The following is a 21,356-nucleotide window of genomic DNA, read 5'->3' on the forward strand; positions in this document are numbered from 1 at the left end:
CTTGGTTCAGCTTTGGAGACAGAAGGATGCCCTGGGGCAGCGATTCTCAGGGTTTGGTCTCAATATGGCTCCCAGATTACAGCCTCTCTCTAGGGTCTGCATTTCATATTTAGAGACCAGCTCCTCCTGTTTCTTATTCCAGATTAAGCTCTATTTGTTATGGTCTCCACCTCGTGGCAGTGTGTCATAGTTTCTCCAGGTCCCTATTCCATTTCCAGAGTTTGTTTTTGGCTTGAGACGGTATGGCTAGTGCTGTGCAGATGTTCTTTTCTGTTTGGTTTTTGTCTTATCCCTTCTTGGTCCTTGTTTTCTTTCAATGACTCCTCCTGATAGGATCAGTGAATTTTTGTTTGCCATTTTCCTTCTGATGCTGTGTGGAAACCTGTTCTTTTCTTTATTTACCGGGAAGGAATCTAAGGCTAACGGTCATGTCGAGACTAACAGGAAATAATAAGCTTCGAAGAGTTTCCTGTGGCCTCCAGCCGAAGTCTGGGATTCCCTTGGCTGCTCCCAAACTAGATTTTCAGGGTAAACGTTCCAGTGTTAGCATAAACGAACCAGGTGCCTGTCTAAGAATCAGCGCCCGAGGAGCTTCCCTCTTCCTCTGGAACTGAGTTTCTCGACCTTGACTCTTGACATTTTAGCCCGGATCATTCTGTGTTGTGGGGCTGCCCTTTGGGTACTGGGATGTCCAGAAGCATCCCTGGCTCTACCCTAGCACCTCCCCCTGCCCCAAGTTGTGACAACCCAAAGCAGCTGCACACATTGCCAAATGTCCCCCTGGAGGCAGAATCAGCCACCCACCCTGCTGAAGAGGTCAAGAGCAAACTGGGCATGTGTTCTAGAAAGCTCTAGCTAGATATTTTCGGCATGCTGTTCACTTGCCTTCTATTTCCTGCAAAGTCCCCTGGTAGTTGAGCTATGTGAACATTCTTAGTTTGTTCGTTCTCAGACTTGAATGCCTCAGTTCTCGGCTTCCTGGGGCTTATTGTACTTGGAGTGCAAACCTCAATGCCCTCTCCCACCCCCGGACACTCCTTATTTTTTTATAAATTTATTTTTGGCCAAGCCGCGCGGCATGCAGGATCTTAGTTCCCCGACCAGAGATGGAACCCTCGCCCCCTGCAGTGGAAGCGCAGAGTCCTAACCACTGGACCGCCAGGGAAGTCCCTGGACACTCCCTATTATTTGTGATGGTCCAGAATGGTTTCCCAGTCGCCTTTCCGCTTTCTTGCCTTAAAAGGGTAACCAATCTGAGGGCCGAGACAACCCCTCCAGCCCAGGTTCTGAAGGCGGTGATGAAGCAGCCCAGCAGCATGTTGGAGGGGCTCTGACCCTCCCCGGTGCCCAGACACTCATCGTATTCCTAACTGTGTTCCCTCTTCCCTCTCTCTCTTCTATCTTTTCTATTTAACTCCATACAATTAATGAGTTATGGTTTAAAGAGAAGTCTTGCACGATTCTGGCGAGGAAAGAAGCTTGATAATTAAATAAAATGAACAATTTAAGGAAAACACCCCTGGGAAGACCCTCTCCCCGCCCCTGTGGGAGTGAATTCCTAAATTTAACTGTACTGTGGACCCTCGAATAACACGGGTTTGAACGGCGTGGATCTACTTACAAGTGGATGTTTTTTCAACAGTGAATGCAGCCATCTTTGAGATGGTTAGGAGGATTTTTAGAAATCAGGGAATTAGTAATAGAAACTTTTTTTTTCATGATCTTGCACTTGGCCAGAACCCGTCTATTTCTTTTCCGTAAGAAGAGTATCGTTCACCCAGCATTCACGCCCGCGTTTATCTTTCAGCAACGGGGGCCAGTTCTAGTGACTGTAAGGTGTCTGCCCGAGGTGTTCATCTTCCTCTGCGCTTTCCCTCTTTGACGTTGCCAAATGAAAACTGGCCGCTCTGTGTATAAAGAGAGCTCTTTCCTTACATGGCCCCGGCCAGTGCACGTTGATCCCACTGATCCGCCGCTGGGTGTTGCTGAGTTAATAAAGCAGAGCGGCCCTCAGCTGAACACGGTGAACAGTTGTGGGGGGCATCTGGTGTTTGCTGAGTGTCTTCTGGGTGCCGTGTCCTCCTTCATCTTCAGTTTTGCGGTGCAGGCACCGGTAACTCCGTTTATCGGGCGACAATGTTGAGAATCATAGCGTTCAGCAAGCGTGCCCGAGCTCACGCGGTGAACGGTGGAGCGGGATTTTGACCAGGAACACTGGATCCAAAAAGCCCGTGTGCTTTCCCGTGGGAGAAAGATTATCCAGGGAGGCCGGACCCAACCCTGGTGTGTAAGAGCCCATTAAAACTGGGTTTGAATCCTGGCTGTATCATAAACTCTGTGGTCTGGGCAAGTTGCTCAACCTCCCTGAACGGAGGTGACCCTTACCTCGTAGGATTACAGGGAGGGTTTGACACCAGGCCCGGGGCGAGGGGCGAGAGGAGGGTCGGAGAGGAGACGGTGGGAAGCGGATTGGGTGAAAGTCTGCAGAAACTAGGGGTGGGCCTGAGGGCACCTGCCCCCTGCCAGCAGGAGGCCTTCTTGGGAGTGGACAGAGGGCAGGGCCAGAGCAGGCCGATTTGGAGATTTGGAGAACACTAGGAAGACACCAGTCCTGCTGGATGGGGGTGGGCAGTGCTTAACAAGGTCCTGGACGTGGAGCGTGGGGAGAAGGGTGCAAAGCTGGCCTTCAGCCTGGCTGGAGCGGTGTCCCCACCCTCTGCTATCATCCTTTCGTCGTCCGTCCCTGGAAAGCTGCTTTGATCTGGCAGAGCCCACTACCCCCCACCCCACCCCCGGCATCCCACCCCCTGGCATGCTCCCTACCATTAGGGCTCTCTTCCTGGTTCAAGAAGGGACATTACTTATTTCATTTCTGTGTATTTTGTATTCTGGAAGAAGATGGAATTTGAAGAGCCTGGCTGGTGCACGAGTACAAAATAGAAGCCTCCATCTGGGGAAATAACGGGAAAGACACACGAAGGGAGACAAGGAAAAAGCCTGGCAGTGAGGAGGGCCCGCGGGAGGAAGGCCCTCTGTGTACACTTGTCTGGGAGTAATTTGATGGGTTCAAGGTTCTAGGAGAATAAAGAAAGGTGTGATGATGCAAATGAAGTAAACCTGAGAATTCTGCCTCAGAGCAAGTAACCAGGCAGCCTTTGAAAAGTGGCTGCATGAAAAAAAAAAAAAGTGGCTGCATGTTTTTCAGGTGATTGTCTAGAAGGTTGTCAAGAATTAAGAGTTTAGATCTGGAATTTTGACTGGGATGCCTTTTTCCTCCTCTCCTCTCCCCTCCCCTCCCCTCCTCTCCTCTCCTCTCCTTCCCTCTCCTCCCCTTCCCTCTCCTCTCCTTTCCTTTTCCTCTTCCTTTCTTCCTTCCTTCCTTTGTTTATTTCTGTTATTGTTATTACTTTTTTTTTTTTTTTTTTTGCCAAGGACTTAGGGCAACATTGGGGAAATTTTCTAATCTTTCTGCTTTTCCTCTTCACATTCTTTCTTCCTTCTGGAGAATAAACAAGAGCCATTTCATTTCAGGGGTGACCTGGGCAGATTTTGGAAAGCATAGATGCTTTGCAGAATCACCTATGTTTTCATCAAGTAAGCCCTGCAATAATCATCTCTAAGTAGTTGCAATCATCACATAAAAGGGCGCCTTCATGAAACGTATTTTATTTCTCGTCTCCGTGAGTCAAACTGACATGTTACTGGCTGTTCCTACGGTCCTGGATAAAATTCATCAGTAATTCTCTCCAAGAATCACTCAGGCTATGTTCGTTCATTTTATATTTATATTCATTTAATAAAATTAGTTGCTCTATAGGTCTTAACCTAGGAATTCTTTAATTGTTGCTGTGGAAACCAGAATTAAAAATTGTGGGCCGAGAAAGAAAAATAGCTGCAGCTGAACATCGTAAAATACACGAGAAGTGGTTTTTTAACTATAGAATTTTTGAGAATCATGATACCTGGAACCAAGCTGAGACTATTGAACTAATCATATAACTGAAATTGTGGATAATTTTTCTCAAAAACACTTCAGAAAACAAATCGCTGTCTTAAAAATATTATTCTCACAGGAGTTCCCTGGTGGTCCAGTGGTAAAGAATCTGCCTTGCAATGCAGGGGACGCGGGTTCGATCCCTGGTCAGGGAACTAAGATCCCCCAGGCTGTGGGGCAGCTAAGCCCGCGTGCCACAACTACTGAGCTCGCACGCTGCAAACTACAGAGCCCGCGCGCCACAACTAGAGAGAGAAAACCCCCGCACCCCAACCGGAGAGAAGCCCGTACGCTGCGACGAAAGATCCCGCGTGCTGCAACTAAGGCCCGACGCAGCCAAAAATAAATAATAATTAAATCTTTTAAAAAATACTGTTTTCACCTGTAGCCACATTGGCACAGCTGCCAGGATAGCAGTGCTGCAGGATGAGCCCCAGGTGGGGTCTTGGACCCCCTGCCACCAGCTAATCCCTTTAAGTAGGAGCAGGACCTGGATGGCCCTTGCTGGGACGCTGTGGGTTGAAATGGTGTTCCTGGGAAAGGAGAGAAGAATGGGAGGAGGTCCCCACTGCTCCAGGCTGGGGGCGGTGGGCAGCCTGTTCTTTTTCTCAGAGGGGCGGACAAGGTGTCCTGGGGTGCGGTGAGGGGAGAGGAGGCCCAGGGCCACTGAGCACCAGCTGCGATCCTGGGGGGCAGTTATTTAGCCCCGGGTCCTGTGAGTGCGGCCACTGGCATTAGCTGTCACCTAGTGGTGTTTGTTTGTTTGTTTGTTTGTTTAAATTTTTATTGGAGTATAGTTGCTTGACAGTGTTGTGTTAGTTTCTGCTGTACAGCAAAGTGAATCAGCTATACATATACATATAGCCCCTCTTTTTTGGATTTCCTTCTGAGTGATGTTTTTTAAAGTGCTTTTTTTCGGTTTGTTTCATGTCTGCGGTTTTGGTCTTCTGTCTCACATCTCTGGTCATGAGAGTCCACGGGGACAGCAGAGTCAGGGTCCCATTGTGCTACTGAGAACAAAATGGGCTCCGAGAGGTTAAGAGATGGCCGGCCCACCTCCTCAGCCTTGATCGAAGGACTCAGGCTGTCTTGCTTGCCTTTGGACGGGGATTCACACTTCCCCACCCCCCAGGTCTTTAACCGAATCCTGCTCCTTTGCATAAATTGTCTTTCATAGAATATTTTAGTTAGGGCGGGTAACTCTGCCCTATGATGTCAGGTCTGCCCAATTAAAATCTGCCCTATTAATTTTTTAAAATTTATTTAACAGATTTATTGAGGGTCCCCTATGAATTTTTGATACCATTTTTGTCCAAAAGAAGAAAAAACCTGTACTTCTGTGAAATCTGATTTTCAAGTAATTCATTTATGTCTATTTGGAAATTACGTAAGTTGCTCAATTATCAACCCTAAAACGGCAAGACTTACGGACATAACATGTCTTGACTCAAGCTGACCTGTTTTACGTGGGGATATATATATATATATATATATATATATATATATATATATATATATATCCAGTATATATATGTATATGCAGTAAGACTGTTCTAGGTGCCCCTGACCAAGGAGAAGCCATCATTTTGCCAAAGAGTAATGTCAGAGCATCAGTAATATTGCACTTTTTTTAAAAAAAAATGCATTTATTTTTGGCTGCGTTGGGTCTTTGTTGCTGCGCGCGGGCTTTCTCTAGTTGCGGCGAGCCGGGGCTACTCCTCGTTGCGGTGCGTGGGCTTCTCATTGCGGTGGCTTCTCTTGTTGCGGAGCACGGGCTCTCAGTGCGTGGGCTTCAGTAGTTGTGACTCGCGGGCTCTAGAACGCAGGCTCAGTAGTTGTGGCGCACGGGCTTAGTTGCTCCGTGGCATGTGGGATCTTCCTGGACCAGGGCTCGAACCCGTGTCCCCTGCATTGGCAAGCGGATTCTTAACCACTGCGCCACCAGGGAAGCCCGCACATGTGTTGTTAATAGTTTGGTGAAAGCTGCTGTGAAGCCAGAGAAGGGAACCTGCTGCAAAGGTACCTTCTCAGGGCTTCCCTGGTGGCGCAGTGGTTGAGAATCTGCCTGCTAATGCAGGGGACACGGGTTCGAGCCCTGGTCTGGGAAGATCCCACATGCCGCGGAGCAGCTGGGCCCGTGAGCCACAATTGCTGAGCCTGCGCGTCTGGAGCCTGTGCCCCGCGACGGGAGGGGCCGCGATAGAGAAAGGCCCGCGCACCGCGATGAAGAGCGGTCCCCGCACCGCGATGAAGAGTGGCCCCCGCTTGCCGCAACTGGAGAAAGCCCTCGCACGAACCGAAGACCCAACACAGCCAAAAATAATAAATAAATAAATAAATAAATAAATAAGAAAATCCTTTAAAAAAAAAAAAAAAAAAAGGTACCTTCTCAGTAGTAAGATGCTCTATGTGCAGCCCCATCCTGAAGGCTCGTTCTCCGTGACCACAGTGGCGCCCGTGGTGCGTGGGGATGGATCTCTGTGATATCTCTCAGCAGGTTCAAGTGTGGACACACGCTTTTTCTTTTCTGCTCTTGCACAGAAGGACCCACTGGGACAAACATGAGGAGCGCAGCCAAGCCCTGGAGTCCAGCCACCAGAGTCGGAAGCCATGGGGTGGACCGTGCGCGCCCCCTCCCCGCCCCCTCTCCCGGCATGAAGAGCTCCAAGTCGTCCACCTCGCTGGCATTTGAGTCCCGACTCAGCAAGGTATGGACGGGACACGCAGGGCAGGGCTGCTGGGCGCCCCGTGACAGTGAGCAAGGCCCCAGGAGCCCCGGCATAGCTTGACCTAAAGGCGCAGAGCAAAGGGGATGCAGTCGGAGTGCCCTGGGGTGGAGAGGGGAAATGTGCAGGTTAACAGGGTGGCTGGGATCCCCTGCCCTGGCCCATGTGGACTCTGCAGCCAGAGTTTGCCCCCGGCGCCCACTAGACGGGCTCAGCGTCACCAGGATCCTGATAATCCAGGTGTCAGCTCCCCACCCACCTGCAGCTGGGCTCCCTCCTCGCCATGTTCCTTTCCCCTGGCCCAGGCGGCCCCTGGGGGCTCCACTGCTGGCTCCTTCTCACCCCCCAGGGGTTCCTAATGTCAGGTGGGCCGGGGCGCCTCCTTCCTCACCCTGAGACGAAACTCAGAGACCGTGTCACCTACCTACACACACACTTTGGAGAAGTCAGTGTAGTATCCTAACTATAAAAGCCAAACCAAAGGAACATTGCTTACAGGTAAATAATCCGCATTTCTACCCACGTCTGCCTACGCGTGATTCCGCTGAAGGACCCCATGCTCCTTGGAGCCCTGTGGACATGTCAGCTCCGGGCAGACGGATTCAGGGTTGTCGTGCTGATGTCTCAGACACCAGGAAGGCTGGGGGGGTGGGCACATGATGTGTTGGTTTGAATGCTGAGCGCTCTTGGTAAAGTTCTGAACCCAAGTGCAGTCTCCCCTCATTACTCTTAGAAAGTTGAGTGTATCTTAAAGTTGTGCAAGAAATACACTGTTTTTACATGTAAAACAAAGGGACGCTGTTGGCTCGGGTAACAATAAGAAGATGCTCCGCCGCTGAGTGTCTGTGGAATCCGTGAGACGTGTGGGATGCAGGGCAGTTCTTTGTGCAAGATTGTCACGTTCACGGTCTCCATCCTCCCGTCCCTTAGGTGTCAGTAGCACCTCCAATTGCAGTGGCAACTAAAGATGCCCCCACAAATTTCCGACACACTCCCTGAGGGACAGCACCGTCCCTGGTGAGGACACTTGTTCTGGGTGACAGCTTCTGCTCTCATGAATTTTAACACCGTGTGTGGATGACCCACAAATTTGCATCTCCAGCCAGCACGCCTCCAACTGCCTTTGTGACACCACCTCTTGGATGTCTACAAGGCACCTTGAAGGTGACCTATTCAAAACTAAATCTGTTCTTCCTCCTCTCCATCTCTCTCCTGCCCCCCAAACCTGCCACCCCTGGTGACTCTTCCCATTTGAGTAAACAGCAACTCTGTCTTTTAGTCGCTCAGGCCAGAGCCCGTGGCATCATCCTTGGACCCTCCTTTTCTCACATCCCATGGTCCTTCAGCAAAATGCCATCTACCTTAAAAATAGATGTCAACTCCCACCAGCTCCCACCGCCTCCTGGAGACCACCGGGGACATGCTGCCACCTTCCTGCTTTTGACTTGAAGCCTGTGCTCCGTTCTCAGCGGAAGCTGAGTGGTCCTTTCTACGCAAGTCATGTCACTTCTCTGCTTAATACGCTCCAGGCTCTCCCCACCGACTCAGAAGGGAGCAAAGTCAAACCCCTACCGCCACCCAGGCTGCCCAGGCTCTGGACACATGGCCTCCAGGTGCCCTGGCGCTGTCCCTCGTGCGAGCCAGGTGTGGTAGCCGCCCCTTAGCCTGGGGCGTCCCTCCCTCCACCCCTGCACTCTACCGCTTCTCCTCCCCTAAGTCTGTGCTCAAGGTCACCTTGTCAGGTGCGCCCCTGACCAGTCTGTGTAAAGTGTGGCCTCGGCCCGTCCTCCTCGCCCTGCCCCGTTTTCCTCCTCAGCTCTTAGGACCCTCACACCCACCTGTGTGGTTACTGTCGTCTCCCCATGTCTAGACTGGAAGCCCCACGAGGGCCGGGACCATCTGCTCTTTCGTTTGTCACAAGCTGTGCCCTTCACGCTTAGGAGAGCACCTGCTACCTGGCAGCGCTCGGCGTGGCTTGAATGCCCGAGCACACCTGTTCTCCCGGGGGTGATGGATGTGGGAATAGGAGGAGCTCCCTCGGAGAGGGGGTCGAGACCCCGGGTCGCGCTGGGACCCCCAGCTCTGCCCCTTTCTAGCTGTGATGCGTCAGGCAAGCTATGTAGCTGCCCTGAGCTCCCAGGTGGGATGAGCACCGTATTTGCCACAAGGAGTAAATGTGGATAAAGTGTCCTACGTATAATTTTGATTATTATTCTATTATCCCAGACTTGACTGTTGTTTCCATGATTTTAATTTTTATTATCTTTGACCTAGAGCACATTTGGGAGACATCTCTAATATGGATTTTAAACGAATACATACATTTCCCCCAGAACAGACCCTTAGAGCTTCTGGAATACATTAAAATATTTTAGAAGCAGTGTTTCAGAAAGGTCTGAAGCTCGTGTGTTTCCTGAAGACAATGAAACGGTGGCCGCTCCGCCTTTGATTGGTGTGTGTTTTGGAAACTTGTTCCACGGGGAAAATGTCAGGGGAAAAGCAAATACTCCTGTGGAGACTCTCAGCTCTCGTCCTGGTCCTTGGGATCCCCAGGTCCGATCCTGTAGAAGAGGATGATGGGGCCTGGGGGAGGGAGTAGCAGAGAGCCATACCCCCCTGTACCTGCCTGGCTCTGACCCTCTCTGCTGTGCGCCTCAGTGGACAGAGGAAGAGGACAAAAAACCCGGAGAACAGAAGAGAAAGAGGCAACAGCGACGGACAGAAGAGCAAGCAGATTTCCCCCTGAGTATTTACTACGGAAATCTGTGAGCGTTCAGAGAAGTTGAATTACACAGTGAACACAGCGTCCCACCACCTGGATGCCACAGTTAACGTCTTACTACGACTGCTTTGTAGGAGATGGACACATATGGGATGGACAGATGTGTTTTCACTGGCCCCAAATAGGAAAACTAAAACAAATGCACCAAAAGTAGGACAAAATACGCTACTGCAGATGCTGGCCTGAGCTGAAGGAGCCCTGGGGGAGCAGGTGGGGGAACAGGAGCCTGGATGGGACGGGGTGGGGTGGGGGGCTACCGTGAGTCTTCCTTGTGTCTCTGAGCACAGCACAGGGAGGCAAGTACCCGGACTGCTCTGATGCAGACAGGCTGTGTCACGCCGGCCACTTACGCGGCCCAAGTCTATTAGTCAGGACTCTCCTGGTCACAAATGACAAAACATTGGCTTGAGCAGAAAAGAAATATATGGAACAGATCTGAGGTTCCCGGGTCACTGTGTGCAGGCCAAAGATGCAAGACCGGAGCACAGAGAGGCCAGGACCACAGACTGGGGTGTCCCAGGACTTCGTGTCACCTGTCTCTGCTTCTCTGTCGCCTGCACGTGGTATGAAGCACGGCTGCCAGCCGGCCCAAGCCTCCCTCATCCCTTGGAAGGCGCAGCTGCTTCTTTGCTTCTGGCTGGTTAAAAACAAAAGCAAGAGAAAAATTGGCTAGGCACGAGTCATGTATTGATCCTGCCCAGTCTCCCGTGGCCAGGGTTCAGGGTGCCCGGAAAGCAGAGTCTTAAGGTTTATGTTCTCTGTGAGTCTTGGGGACCCGGTCAGTCGTGTCATTGTCTTTCGGGAGTGAATGCTCCACACCTGTGCCGTCCGATAGAGGAGCCACCAGCCCCGTGTGGCGATGAGCCCTTGACACGTGCTGTGAGTGCAAAATACACACCAGAGCGGTCGCCTCGCCATCTTCATGTCTCCTTGACATCCTCAGAGACGCTGGCTTCCCCACCTCCCACCTCTGCTAAGGCCTGCCTCGGATACCCGTCCCGGGAAGGGAATAAAGGATCCGCCCCGAGACGGCGGGACCAACTGCAGCTTCCTGTGGCCGCAAGAAGGCGTAGCTAAGACATTCTCTAGGAATCTTCTCTACTCTCCCTTCTAACTTGCTGCACCAAATCTGTCAGGCCCTAAAGAGAAACAAGACAGAAAAGAGTCAGAAGAACCTATACTTCTTCCTCCATGAAGCAAATTATCCTTAAAGAAAAACAAAACCGTGTGGCTGACAGGGTCTTGGTGCTCTGTCTGGGTGTCAGGGCTGTGCCTCTGAGGTCAGAGAGCCGAGTTCAGGACATTGGACCACCAGAGACCTCCTGGCCCCACGTGATATCAAACGGCGAAAGCTCTCCCAGAGATCTCCATCTCAACGCTAAGACCCAGCTCCACTCGACGACCGGCAAGCTGCAGTGCTGGACGCCCCACGCCAGACAACTAGCAAGACAGAAACACAACACCACCCATCAGCAGAGAGGCTGCCTAAAATCATACTAAGTTCACAGACACCCCAAAACACACCACCTGACTCGGTCCTGCCCACCAGAAAGACAAGATCCAGCCTCATCTACCAGAACACAGGCACCAGTCCCCTCCACCAGGAAGCCTACACAACCCACTGAACCAACCTTACCCACTGGGGGCAGACACCAAAAACAACGAGAACTACCAACCTGCAGCCTGCGAAAAGGAGACCCCAAACACAGTAAGTTAAGCAAAAGGAGAAGACAGAGAAATACACAGCAGATGAAGGAGCAAGGTAAAAACCCACCAGACCAAACAAACGAAGAGGAAATAGGCAGTCTACCTGAAAAAGACTTCAGAGTAATGATAGTAAAGATGATCCAAAATCTTGGAAATAGAATGGAGAAAATACAAGAAATGTTTAACAAGGACCTAGAAGAACTAAAGAGCAAACAAACAGTGATGAACAACACAGTAAGTGGAATTAAAAATTCTCTAGAAGGAATCAATAGCAGAATAACTGAGGCAGAAGAACAGATAAGTGACCTGGAAGATAAAATAGTGGAAATAACTACTGCAGAGCAGAATAAAGAAAAAGGAATGAAAAGAATTGAGGACAGTCTTAGAGACCTCTGGGACAACATTAAACGCACCAACATTTGAATTGTAGGGGTCCCAGAAGAGGAAGAGAAAAAGAAAGGGACTGAGAAAATATTTGAAGAGATTATAGTTGAAAACGTCCCTAATATGGGAAAGGAAGTAGTCAATCAAGTCCAGGAAGCGCAGAGAATCCCATACAGGATAAATCCAAGGAGAAACACGCCAAGACACATATTAATCAAACTATCAAAAATTAAATACAAAGAAAAAATATTAAAAGCAGCAAGGGAAAAGCAACAAGTAACATACAAGGGAATCCCCATAAGGTTAACAGTTGATCTTTCAGCAGAAACTCTGCAAGCCAGAATGGAGTGGCAGGACATATTTAAAGTGATGAAAGGGAAAAACCTACAACCAAGATTACTCTACCCAGCAAAGATCTCATTCAGATTCAGTGGAGAAATTAAAACCTTTATAGACAAGCAAAAGCTAAGAGAATTCAGCACCACCAAACCAGCTGTACAACAAATGCTAAAGGAACTTCTCTAGGCAGGAAACACAAGAGAAGGAAAAGACCTACAGTAACAAACACAAAACAATTAAGAAAATGGTAATAGGAACATACATATCGATAACTACCTTAAATGTAAATGGATTAAATGCTCCAACCAAAAGACATAGACTGGCTAAATGGGTACAAAAACAAGACCCGTATATATGTTGTCTACAAGAGACACACTTCAGACCTAGGGACACATACAGACTGAAAGTGAGGGGATGGGAAAAGATAGTCCATGCAAATGGAAATCAAAAGAAAGCTGGAGTAGCAATTCTCATATCAGACAAAATAGACTTTAAAATAAAGACTATTACAAGAGACAAAGAAAGACACTACATAATGATCAAGGAATCAATCCAAGAAGAAGATATAACAATTGTAAATATTTATGCACCCAATATAGGAGCACCTCAATACGTAAGGCAAATGCTAACAGCCATAAAAGGGAAGATTGACAGTAACACAATAATAGTGGGGGACTTTAACACTCCACTTTCACCAATGGACAGATCAGATCATCCAAAATGAAAATAAATAAGGAAACACAAGCTTTAAATGATACATTAAACAGGATGGACTTAATTGATATTTATAGGACATTCCATCCAAAAACAACAGGATACACTTTCTTCTCAAGTGCTCATGGAACATTCTCCAGGATAGATCATATCTTGGGTAACAAATCAAGCCTTGGTAAATGTAAGAAAATTGAAATCATATCAAGTATCTTTTCCGACCACAATGCTATGAGACTAGATATCAATTACAGGAAAAAATCTGTAAAAAATACAAACACATGGAGGCTAAACTACTAAATAACCAAGAGATTACTGAAGAAATCAAAGAGGAAATCAAAAAATACCTAGAAACAAATGACAATGAAAACACGATGACCCAAAACCTATGGGATGAACAAAAAGCAGTTCTAAGAGGGAAGTTTATAGCAATACAATCCTACCTCAGGAAACAAGAAACATCTCAAATAAACAACCTAAGGTTACACCTAAAGCAATTAGAGAGAGAACAAAAAAACCCCCAAAGTTAGCAGAAGGAAAGAAATCATAAAGATCAGATCAGAAATAAATGAAAAAGAAATGAAGGAAACGATAGCAAAGATCAATGAAACTAAAAGCTGGTTCTTTGAGAAGATAAACAAAATTGATAAACCATTAGCCAGACTCATCAAGAGAAAAAGGGAGAAGACTCAAATCAACAGAATTAGAAATGTAAAAGGAGAAGTAACAACTGACACTGCAGAAATACAAAGGATCATGAGAGATTACTACAAGCAACTATATGCCAATAAAATGGACAACCTGGAAGGAATGGACAAATTCTTAGAAAAGCACAACCTTCGGAGACTGAACCAGGAAGCAATAGAAAATATAAACAGACCAATCACAAGCACTGAAATTGAAACTGATTAAAAATCTTCCAACAAACAAAAGCCCAGGACCAGATGGCTTCACAGGTGAATTCTATCAAACAATTAGAGAAGAGCTAACACCTATCCTTCTCAAACTCTTCCAAAATACAGCAGACAGAGGAACACTCCCAAACTCATTCTACAAGGCCACCATCACCCTGATACCAAAACCAGACAGTCACAAAAAAAGAAAACTACAGGCCAGTAACACTGATAAACATAGATGCAAAAATCCTCAACAGAATACTAGCAAACAGAATCCAACAGCACATTAAAAGGGTCATACACCATGATCAAGTGGGATTTATCCCAGGAATGCAAGGATTCTTCAATATACGCAAATCAATCAGTGTGATACACCGTATTACAGATTGAAGGATAAAAACCATATGATCATCTCAATAGATGCAGAAAAAGCTTTCGACAAAATTCAACACCAATTTATGATAAAAACCCTCCAGAAAGTAGGCATAGAGGGAACCTACCTCAACATAATAAAGGCCATATATGACCAACCCACAGCCAACATCGTTCTCAATGGTGAAAAACTGAAACCATTTCCACTAAGATCAGGAACAAGACAAGGTTGCCCACTCTCACCACTGTTATTCAACATAGTTTTGGAAGTTTTAGCCACAGCAATCAGAGAAGAAAAAGAAATAAAAGGAATCCAAATCGGAAAAGAAGAAGTAAAACCATCACTGTTTGCAGATGACATGATACTATACATAGAGAATCCTAAAAATGCTACCAGAAAACTACTAGAGCTAATCAATGAATTTGGTAAAGTAGCAGAATACAAAATTAATGCAAAGAAATCTCTTGCATTCCTATACACTAATGATGAAAAATCTGAAAGAGAAATTAAGGAAACACTCCCATTTACCACTGCAACAAAAAGAATAAAATACCTAGGAATAAACCTACCCAAGGAGACAAAAGACCTGTATGCAGAAAACTATAAGACACCGATGAAAGAAATTAAAGATGATAAAACAGATGGAAAGATATAGATATACCACATTCTTGGATTGGAAGAACCAACATTCTGAAAATGACTGTACTACCCAAAGCAATCTACAGATTCAATGCAATCCCTATCAAACTACCAATGGCATTTTTCACAGAACTAGAACAGAAGATTTCACGATTTGCATGGAAACACAAAAGACCCCGAATAACCAAAGCAATCTTGAGAAAGAAAAACGGAGCTGGAGGAATAAGGCTCCCTGACTTCAGATTATACTATAAAGCTGCAGTAATCCAGACAGTATGGTACTGGCACAAAAACAGAAATATAGATCAATGGAACAGGATAGAAAGCCCAGAGATAAACCCACACACATATGGTCACCTTATCTTTGACAAAGGAGGCAAGAATATAGAGTGGAGAAAAGACAACCTCTTCAATAAGTGGTGCTGAGAAACTGTACAGCTTCATGTAAAAGAATGAAATTAGAACACTCCCTAACACCATACACAAAAATAAACTCAAAATGGATTAAAGACCTAAATGTAAGGCCAGACACTATCAAACTCTTAGAGGAAAACACAGGAAGAACACTCTATGACCTAAATCACAGCAGGATCCGTTTTGACCCACCTCCTAGAGAAATGGAAATAAAACCAAAAATAAACAAGTGGGACCTAATGAAACTTAAAAGCTTTTGCACAGCAAAGGAAACCATAAACAAGATGAAAAGACAACCCTCAGAATGGGAGAAAATATTTGCAAATGAATCAATGGACAAAGGATTAATCCCCAAAATATACAAGCAGCTCATGCAGCTCAATATCAAAAAAACAAACAACCCAATCCAAAAATGGGCAGAAGACCTAAATAGACATTTCTCCAAAGAAGATATACAGATTGCCAACAAACACATGAAAGGATGCTCAACATCACTAATCATTAGAGAAATGCAAATCAAAACTACAATGAGGTATCACCTCACACCGGTCAGAATGGCCATCATCAAAGAATCTACAAACAATAAATGCTGGAGAGGGTGTGGAGAAAAGGGAACCCTCTTGCACTGTTGGTGGGAATGTAAATTGATACAGCCACTATGGAGAACAGTATGGAGTTTCCTTAAAAAACTAAAAATAGAACTACCATACGACCCAGCAATCCCACTACTGGGCATATACCCTGAGAAAACCATAATTCAAAAAGAGTCAGGTACCACAATGTTCATTGCAGCTCTATTTACAATAGCCAGGACGTGGAAGCAACCTAAGTGTCCATCGACAGATGAATGGATAAAGAAGATGTGGCACATATATACAATGGAATATTGCTCAGCCATAAAAAAGAAACGAAATTGAGTTATTTGTAGTGAGGTGGATGGACCTAGAGTCTGTCATACAGAGTGAAGTAAGTCAGAAAGAGAAAAACAAATACTGTACGGTAACACATATATATGGAATCTAAAAAAAAAAAAGGTTTTGAAGAACCTAGGGGCAGGACAGGAATAAAGACGCAGATGTAGAGAATGGGCTTGAGAACACGGGGATGGGGAAGGGTAAGCTGGGACAAAGTGAGAGAGTGGCATGGACATATATACACTACCAAATGTAAAATAGATAGCTAGTGGGAAGCAGCTGCATAGCACAGGGAGATCAGCTCAGTGCTTTGTGTCCACCTAGAGGGGTGGGATACGGAGGGTGGGAGGGAGACACAAGAGGGAGGGGATATGGGGATATACGTATACATAGAGCTGATTCACTTTGTTGTACAGCGGCAACTAACACAACATTGTAAAGCAATTATACCCCAATAAAGATGTTAAAAGAAAAAATAAATGAGTCACAGGGATGAAGAAAAAAAAATACAAACCAGATTTTGAAGAGTGACTACAAAAGAAGTAAAAGACCTTATTAATGTGTTTTACATTGATTGATAATATTTTGAATGTATTGGGTTCAGAAAATATATCGTTAAAATTAATTTTACCTGTTTCATTTTACGTTTCTTCATGTTCCTATTCGACCATGTAAACTTAGGTCTGTGGCTCTTATGATATTTCCATCGACGGTGCTGCTCTAAACCATTTGGTCCTCAAAGCGTGGTCCCCACACCGGCAGTATCAGCATCACCTGGGAGCTTGTCAGAAATGCAAATCCTCAGGCCCTGCCCCAGACCTAGGGATTCAGAAGCTTGGTGGTGATGCTAGGGTTGTGGGCCGGGGTGCAGGCAGCCGTCTGCATTTTAACAGAGCCTCCAAGGATTCTGATGGACTCTCAAGTTTGAGAACCACTGCTCCAACCATAACATGTTATCTACCTTTAAAGACCGGGTTGTGTTCTGTGTGATGATTTGAAAGCTTTGAATCTCCCCCCTCCCCACCCCATCTTTGTGGAATTGAAGGAATTTCTTAGTTACATTCACCTATGAGCTGTTCAAACGTTTTCCTATTGTCAGCTTTCAGGTACAGGTGCTCAGCGGCTTGAATATCAATGGAAGCGTTAGTGAAAATACTTATCAAGCATGTCAAAGCAACACCGACACTTTCGTAGGGATCTTCTATAACAAACCAGAAGTCTCAAGTGGTGCCGAGGCTGCATCTGATGGCTAGGAAACAAAGCCAAGAATGCAGCCACAAACAGAGAAAGAAAAAGACTTAGTAACTGAGACTCATAGCTTTCTGTGTCTGATGTTGCCTTCAAAAAATAGTGACGGTGTAAGAGAGGCTTCGGCTGTTTGCCTCGGAGGACTGGTAGGATGGGTTTGGGGTCTATAGGCCCTGCCCCCTGGGAGACCTTCTAAGCCGCGACTCTTTCTCCGATGGAATTCCCTGTGGAAGGTGCAGGAGAAATGAAGTGCTCCCTGTAAAAGCTTTGCTGCCACCCAAACGCGCCGTGCTGCGTGGTAGGGAGAGACGGCATGCCCCTGGCCTGGAACGTGTCTGACTTATCCTTTCACCTGGAAAGGATGGGCTCAGATCTTTTTATAATACAGAGTGGGACCCCAAAGTCCACGAAGAGGCAGAGTAAGTTGGGTGCGGCTGGTAAAATGGAACTCAGAAGTGGGCTTCAGGGCTAACATGGTGTGTAGAAGCAACAGAACTTTCAGGAACAGCTGTCATGTGTGGATCAGCTGCCCTGTGCCAAGGTGTTTTGTATATTTCATTTCCACTTCTCACAATAGCCATGTGAAGTGTCTGCTATCCCTGGCTGTGCCTGGTACCTCATAAGCACGCACACCATGAATGTTTCCTGGACGTTGTTATGAAAAGATGGAGAGTCTGAGGTCCAGGGAGGTTAGTGACTTGTTTTAAAAAGTTCTACTGTGCCCTCTGGAATCCCCGTTGCATTGCCTTAATCTTTTCCTAAAACAGTCCCTTCTCATTCTTGCTTTCCTTTAAAAACAAAAATAATAACGACGAGTTGTGTTGGTTATGATTACAGCCGGCATCTGTTAAAAGCGTGCTATGTGTCAGACACTGTTATTCTAAGCACGTCCTACGGCTAACTCATTTAAGCCTCAAAGTTACACTCTGAGGTAGGTACCATTGCTAGATCTGTTTTCTAGGTGAAGAAACCAAAGCACAGAGAGGTAAAGTGATTTGCCCTAGGTCACACAGCTAGTAAGAGGCAGAGCCAAGATTCCAACCCAGGATTCTAAGTTTGGACTTAGAGCCCATGCCCTTAGTCACCACCCTGGGCCGCCCACGTGATGTGGCTTTCCTGCAGCCCCGTTTATTCGCCCTCACCCCATGAGGATGGCCAGAGTCTCTGCCTCCTGTTGGTCTCCAGCCCAGCGGAAATGTTAAAGCCCTTGGAAACATGGTACCAGGCCTGAATCCCGCTCTGCCACACATTCAGCCTTGAGTGAGTTAGTTAATCTCACGTTAGTTTTCTCATGTCCAACACGGCAGAGTTGTGGTTTGAATGAGAAGAAACCTGTGGGTAAAGGACCTAGAAGGACCCACGCCGCCCCGTGTCATCAGCTCCCGTCCATTTCCTGAATTCTGCCCCCGACCCTCCAAACAGCCTCGTCCTCCATGCCTTCAAAGCAAGAACTTGACTTTGCCCTCCTTCCGCCTCCCCTAGGTGCCTCCGCTGGTCCTGCTCACAGAGGGCTCTCCCCAGCGCAGCCCCAGCCGGAGGGTTCCCCTGGCTGCAGGCACATGGGTGTCCCCGTTGTCAGCTCACCAAGTCTGAACCCTTATCACTGCTGCAGACCTGGGGAATCTGGAGGGTCCTGCCCTGGTCCCACGTGCCGCTCCCTCTCTCCCCGGCTCCCTGTCCCCACCCTCTAGCACGTACCTGCGGCCTCCGGGATGCTTTGCTGCCTCATCTGCCGATAAAAGCCTGGTGGTCCTCCAGGCCTGCTCCAGGGCACCTGCTCCGGGAGGCCACCCGCCTCTCCCGTCTTGGTTTTCTGAGTCACTGCACAGGAACCAGCCCCTTTGTTGGACGTTAACTCAGAGCACAGGCCTGCCTGCTCCGCTTTGACACGCGTGCAGCCTGGCCCCGTGGACTAAGTACGCTGTGTGTATTGAGGATGGACGCCCAGCTTGCAGTAGGCCTTCCGGATCACAGTGTCCAGGACGGTGGGAGCAGCCCCAGGGGTCGTGGTGAGAGGGGAGGAGTCCCAGGGTCTCTGCTTCTGCCCCGCTCCCCCTTTCTCTCTCTCTCTTCCCCAGGGTATGTGCATAGGGCTGCTCTGGGCTCCCTGGGATGATGGTGCCCAGAAGGGATGCCCTCGGTTCTTTCCCTGGGACCCGACTCTCCCGGCCCACTTCTTCCTGGCTCTCACATCTGGACGGAAGGCAGTCGGATGAAATCAGATATGAAAGACTGTTCAATGGCCAAAACGCCCTTGAACCTTTAAACTATTAGCAGCAGCTGATATTTCAGATGGTCCCCATATCCCACAGGACACCTTAGGGATGGGGGAAAAGGGGCAGAAGATCAAAGGGTGGGGGAGAAGGGCGTTTTCTCAGGACCTCCCTGAATCACATTCTTTTGGTGTGAAATGTTGTTTCATCCAGACCCGAGATTATTAATCACGGCATTTCCATATTGTCTGTGGAACGAATGTAAAGTCTGCCTTAGGATTAATAGTCAAAATTCACCGTGTTTGAAACGGAGGTTAGATCAAGTCAGTCACTACAACGCTTGGCTTTTACCGCGGTGCCTTGGCAGTGCCGGTGTTTCTGATGCAAGGAAGGGTCAGAGACAGCCACTGCTGGTGGTAAGCGGATGGGGGTGGCGAGTGCAGCCTCAGTCTAGGATCATGACGGGGCTGGCACGGCCCTCCTATTTATAAGCCCAGAGCCTGGGGTATGTTGTTGTCATATTGTTAGAGTACTTGTGCTTTGAGCAAAAGCTTTACATTGATACAATATGCAATAAGCCCGACCAAGAAATTCTTTAAGCCTAAATAAGTAAATAAAATCTAATATAACAGCTAGGATTTAGGAGGTGAGAAGGATCTTAGATGATTGAATCAAATTCTTCTATTTTTTAGGTGAGGAAACTGAGTCCCTATATAATAACTTGCCCCAGGGCCCAGCAGCCAATCAGTCACTGATTTCTAATACATAACAATACCCCATGCTCTGGTTCCAGACTTTTGTTTATAAGTATGAAGGTGCTGCCGTGGCTACCAGCCCAGTGAACCATCGTGGAAGGAGCACCAGGAAAGCTTTGAGACAGCAAAGATGGAAGTTTCTGGCTGAGTTCCCACAGTTGTAATGGTGATGATGGTGATGATGGTGATGATGGTGATGGTGATGATGGTGATGGCCGCTATTTATTGTTCTTATTTGATGTTCTTAATTAGGGTCAGAAACCTAGAGATGTGTGTATTATTTTCTCCCTTTTAGAATTGAGGAGCCCTCAGCACCTTCCCCCATCACACAGGTGGGAAGAGGCGGAGGCAGGGCCCGTCCCCAGCAGCCTCCCTTGGAGCCACAGGCACACACCTTACCCACTATGTGGGCTGCTTCCCATGGGATTGCTGGGCACCTCCTATGTGGAAATCCCACATCCCAAGTCCTCTTTTGCATCGCCGCCCCTGTGAACAAAAGCAGACCCTCAGCTACGGCATCTACGCACTGCTAAATCCCCACTGGAGACCCTCCAGCCCTGAGCCTGGGGCAGTGACCTCCCACCTGCCACCCCCACCTTCTGTTGCCTCGCCCGCCATCTCACCAAGAACCAAGCTCTATGGGAAGGGGCCGGGGGCAAGCTGTACCCCTGAGACCATGCCCCGGGGCGGGCGGGGATGGGGGCCAGAGTGGGATGGCTGGAGGCCGGCTCACTTCTGGCCCGGTGGGGGACCTCTCATTTGGTGGATGCCCTGTCCTGGTTTGCAGACCCAGCCTTGGCTCTCTGGGCCTTTGCTGCAGAGTTTGATAATTCCGCGCTTCTTTGCGTCAGACTTACTGATTTTAGGAATGTCGGAGAACCAGACAGAGGAAAGCAGAACCGTGAGCATATCATTTGCAAAATTACGTTAAGAATTCCCTTCCGTGTTTCCTCTGAGGTGTTTTCAAAGTCTAAAATCAGAATTGATTTCCCCGTGGGGACCCAGGAAGCCCCTGGCACGCTTCTAGGCAGAGTGAACAATAGTTCTTTTTTGTTGAGGAAATGGTGCTGACATCCTGAGCTATTGTCGTTCAGTACTAAATACATGTTACACTGATGACCTGGCGGATAATTTGAGAGGCTGGAGAGCTTGGGTGCAGGGACCCTTATTACTCTAAAATGGGAGGTAGGAAAACGATCGTGGGGTCCGTGTAAGAAGGCAGTTGAGGTATTTCTGCGTCAACCCTTGTCGTATTTCATCC

The 21,356-nt window shown here is 47.6% G+C and overlaps 1 protein-coding gene across 2 annotated transcripts in view; it reads left to right on the forward strand.

Moving 5' to 3' along the window:
* Positions 1–21,356, forward strand: part of SPECC1 (sperm antigen with calponin homology and coiled-coil domains 1) — a 248,034-nt gene that overhangs the window by 62,649 nt on the left and 164,029 nt on the right. The window contains exon 2 of one of the 2 annotated variants that reach the window (XM_057535572.1): positions 6,536–6,702. In XM_057535572.1, the coding sequence (XP_057391555.1) occupies positions 6,556–6,702 (147 nt within the window). In that variant the 5' untranslated portion in view covers positions 6,536–6,555. Of the gene's footprint in view, positions 1–6,535; positions 6,703–21,356 lie in introns of those variants that run through there. The other variant, XM_007174118.3, reaches the window with a different exon arrangement.

This window comes from Balaenoptera acutorostrata, chromosome 20 (assembly GCF_949987535.1).
Source record: "Balaenoptera acutorostrata chromosome 20, mBalAcu1.1, whole genome shotgun sequence".
NCBI classification, from domain to species: domain Eukaryota; kingdom Metazoa; phylum Chordata; class Mammalia; order Artiodactyla; family Balaenopteridae; genus Balaenoptera; species Balaenoptera acutorostrata.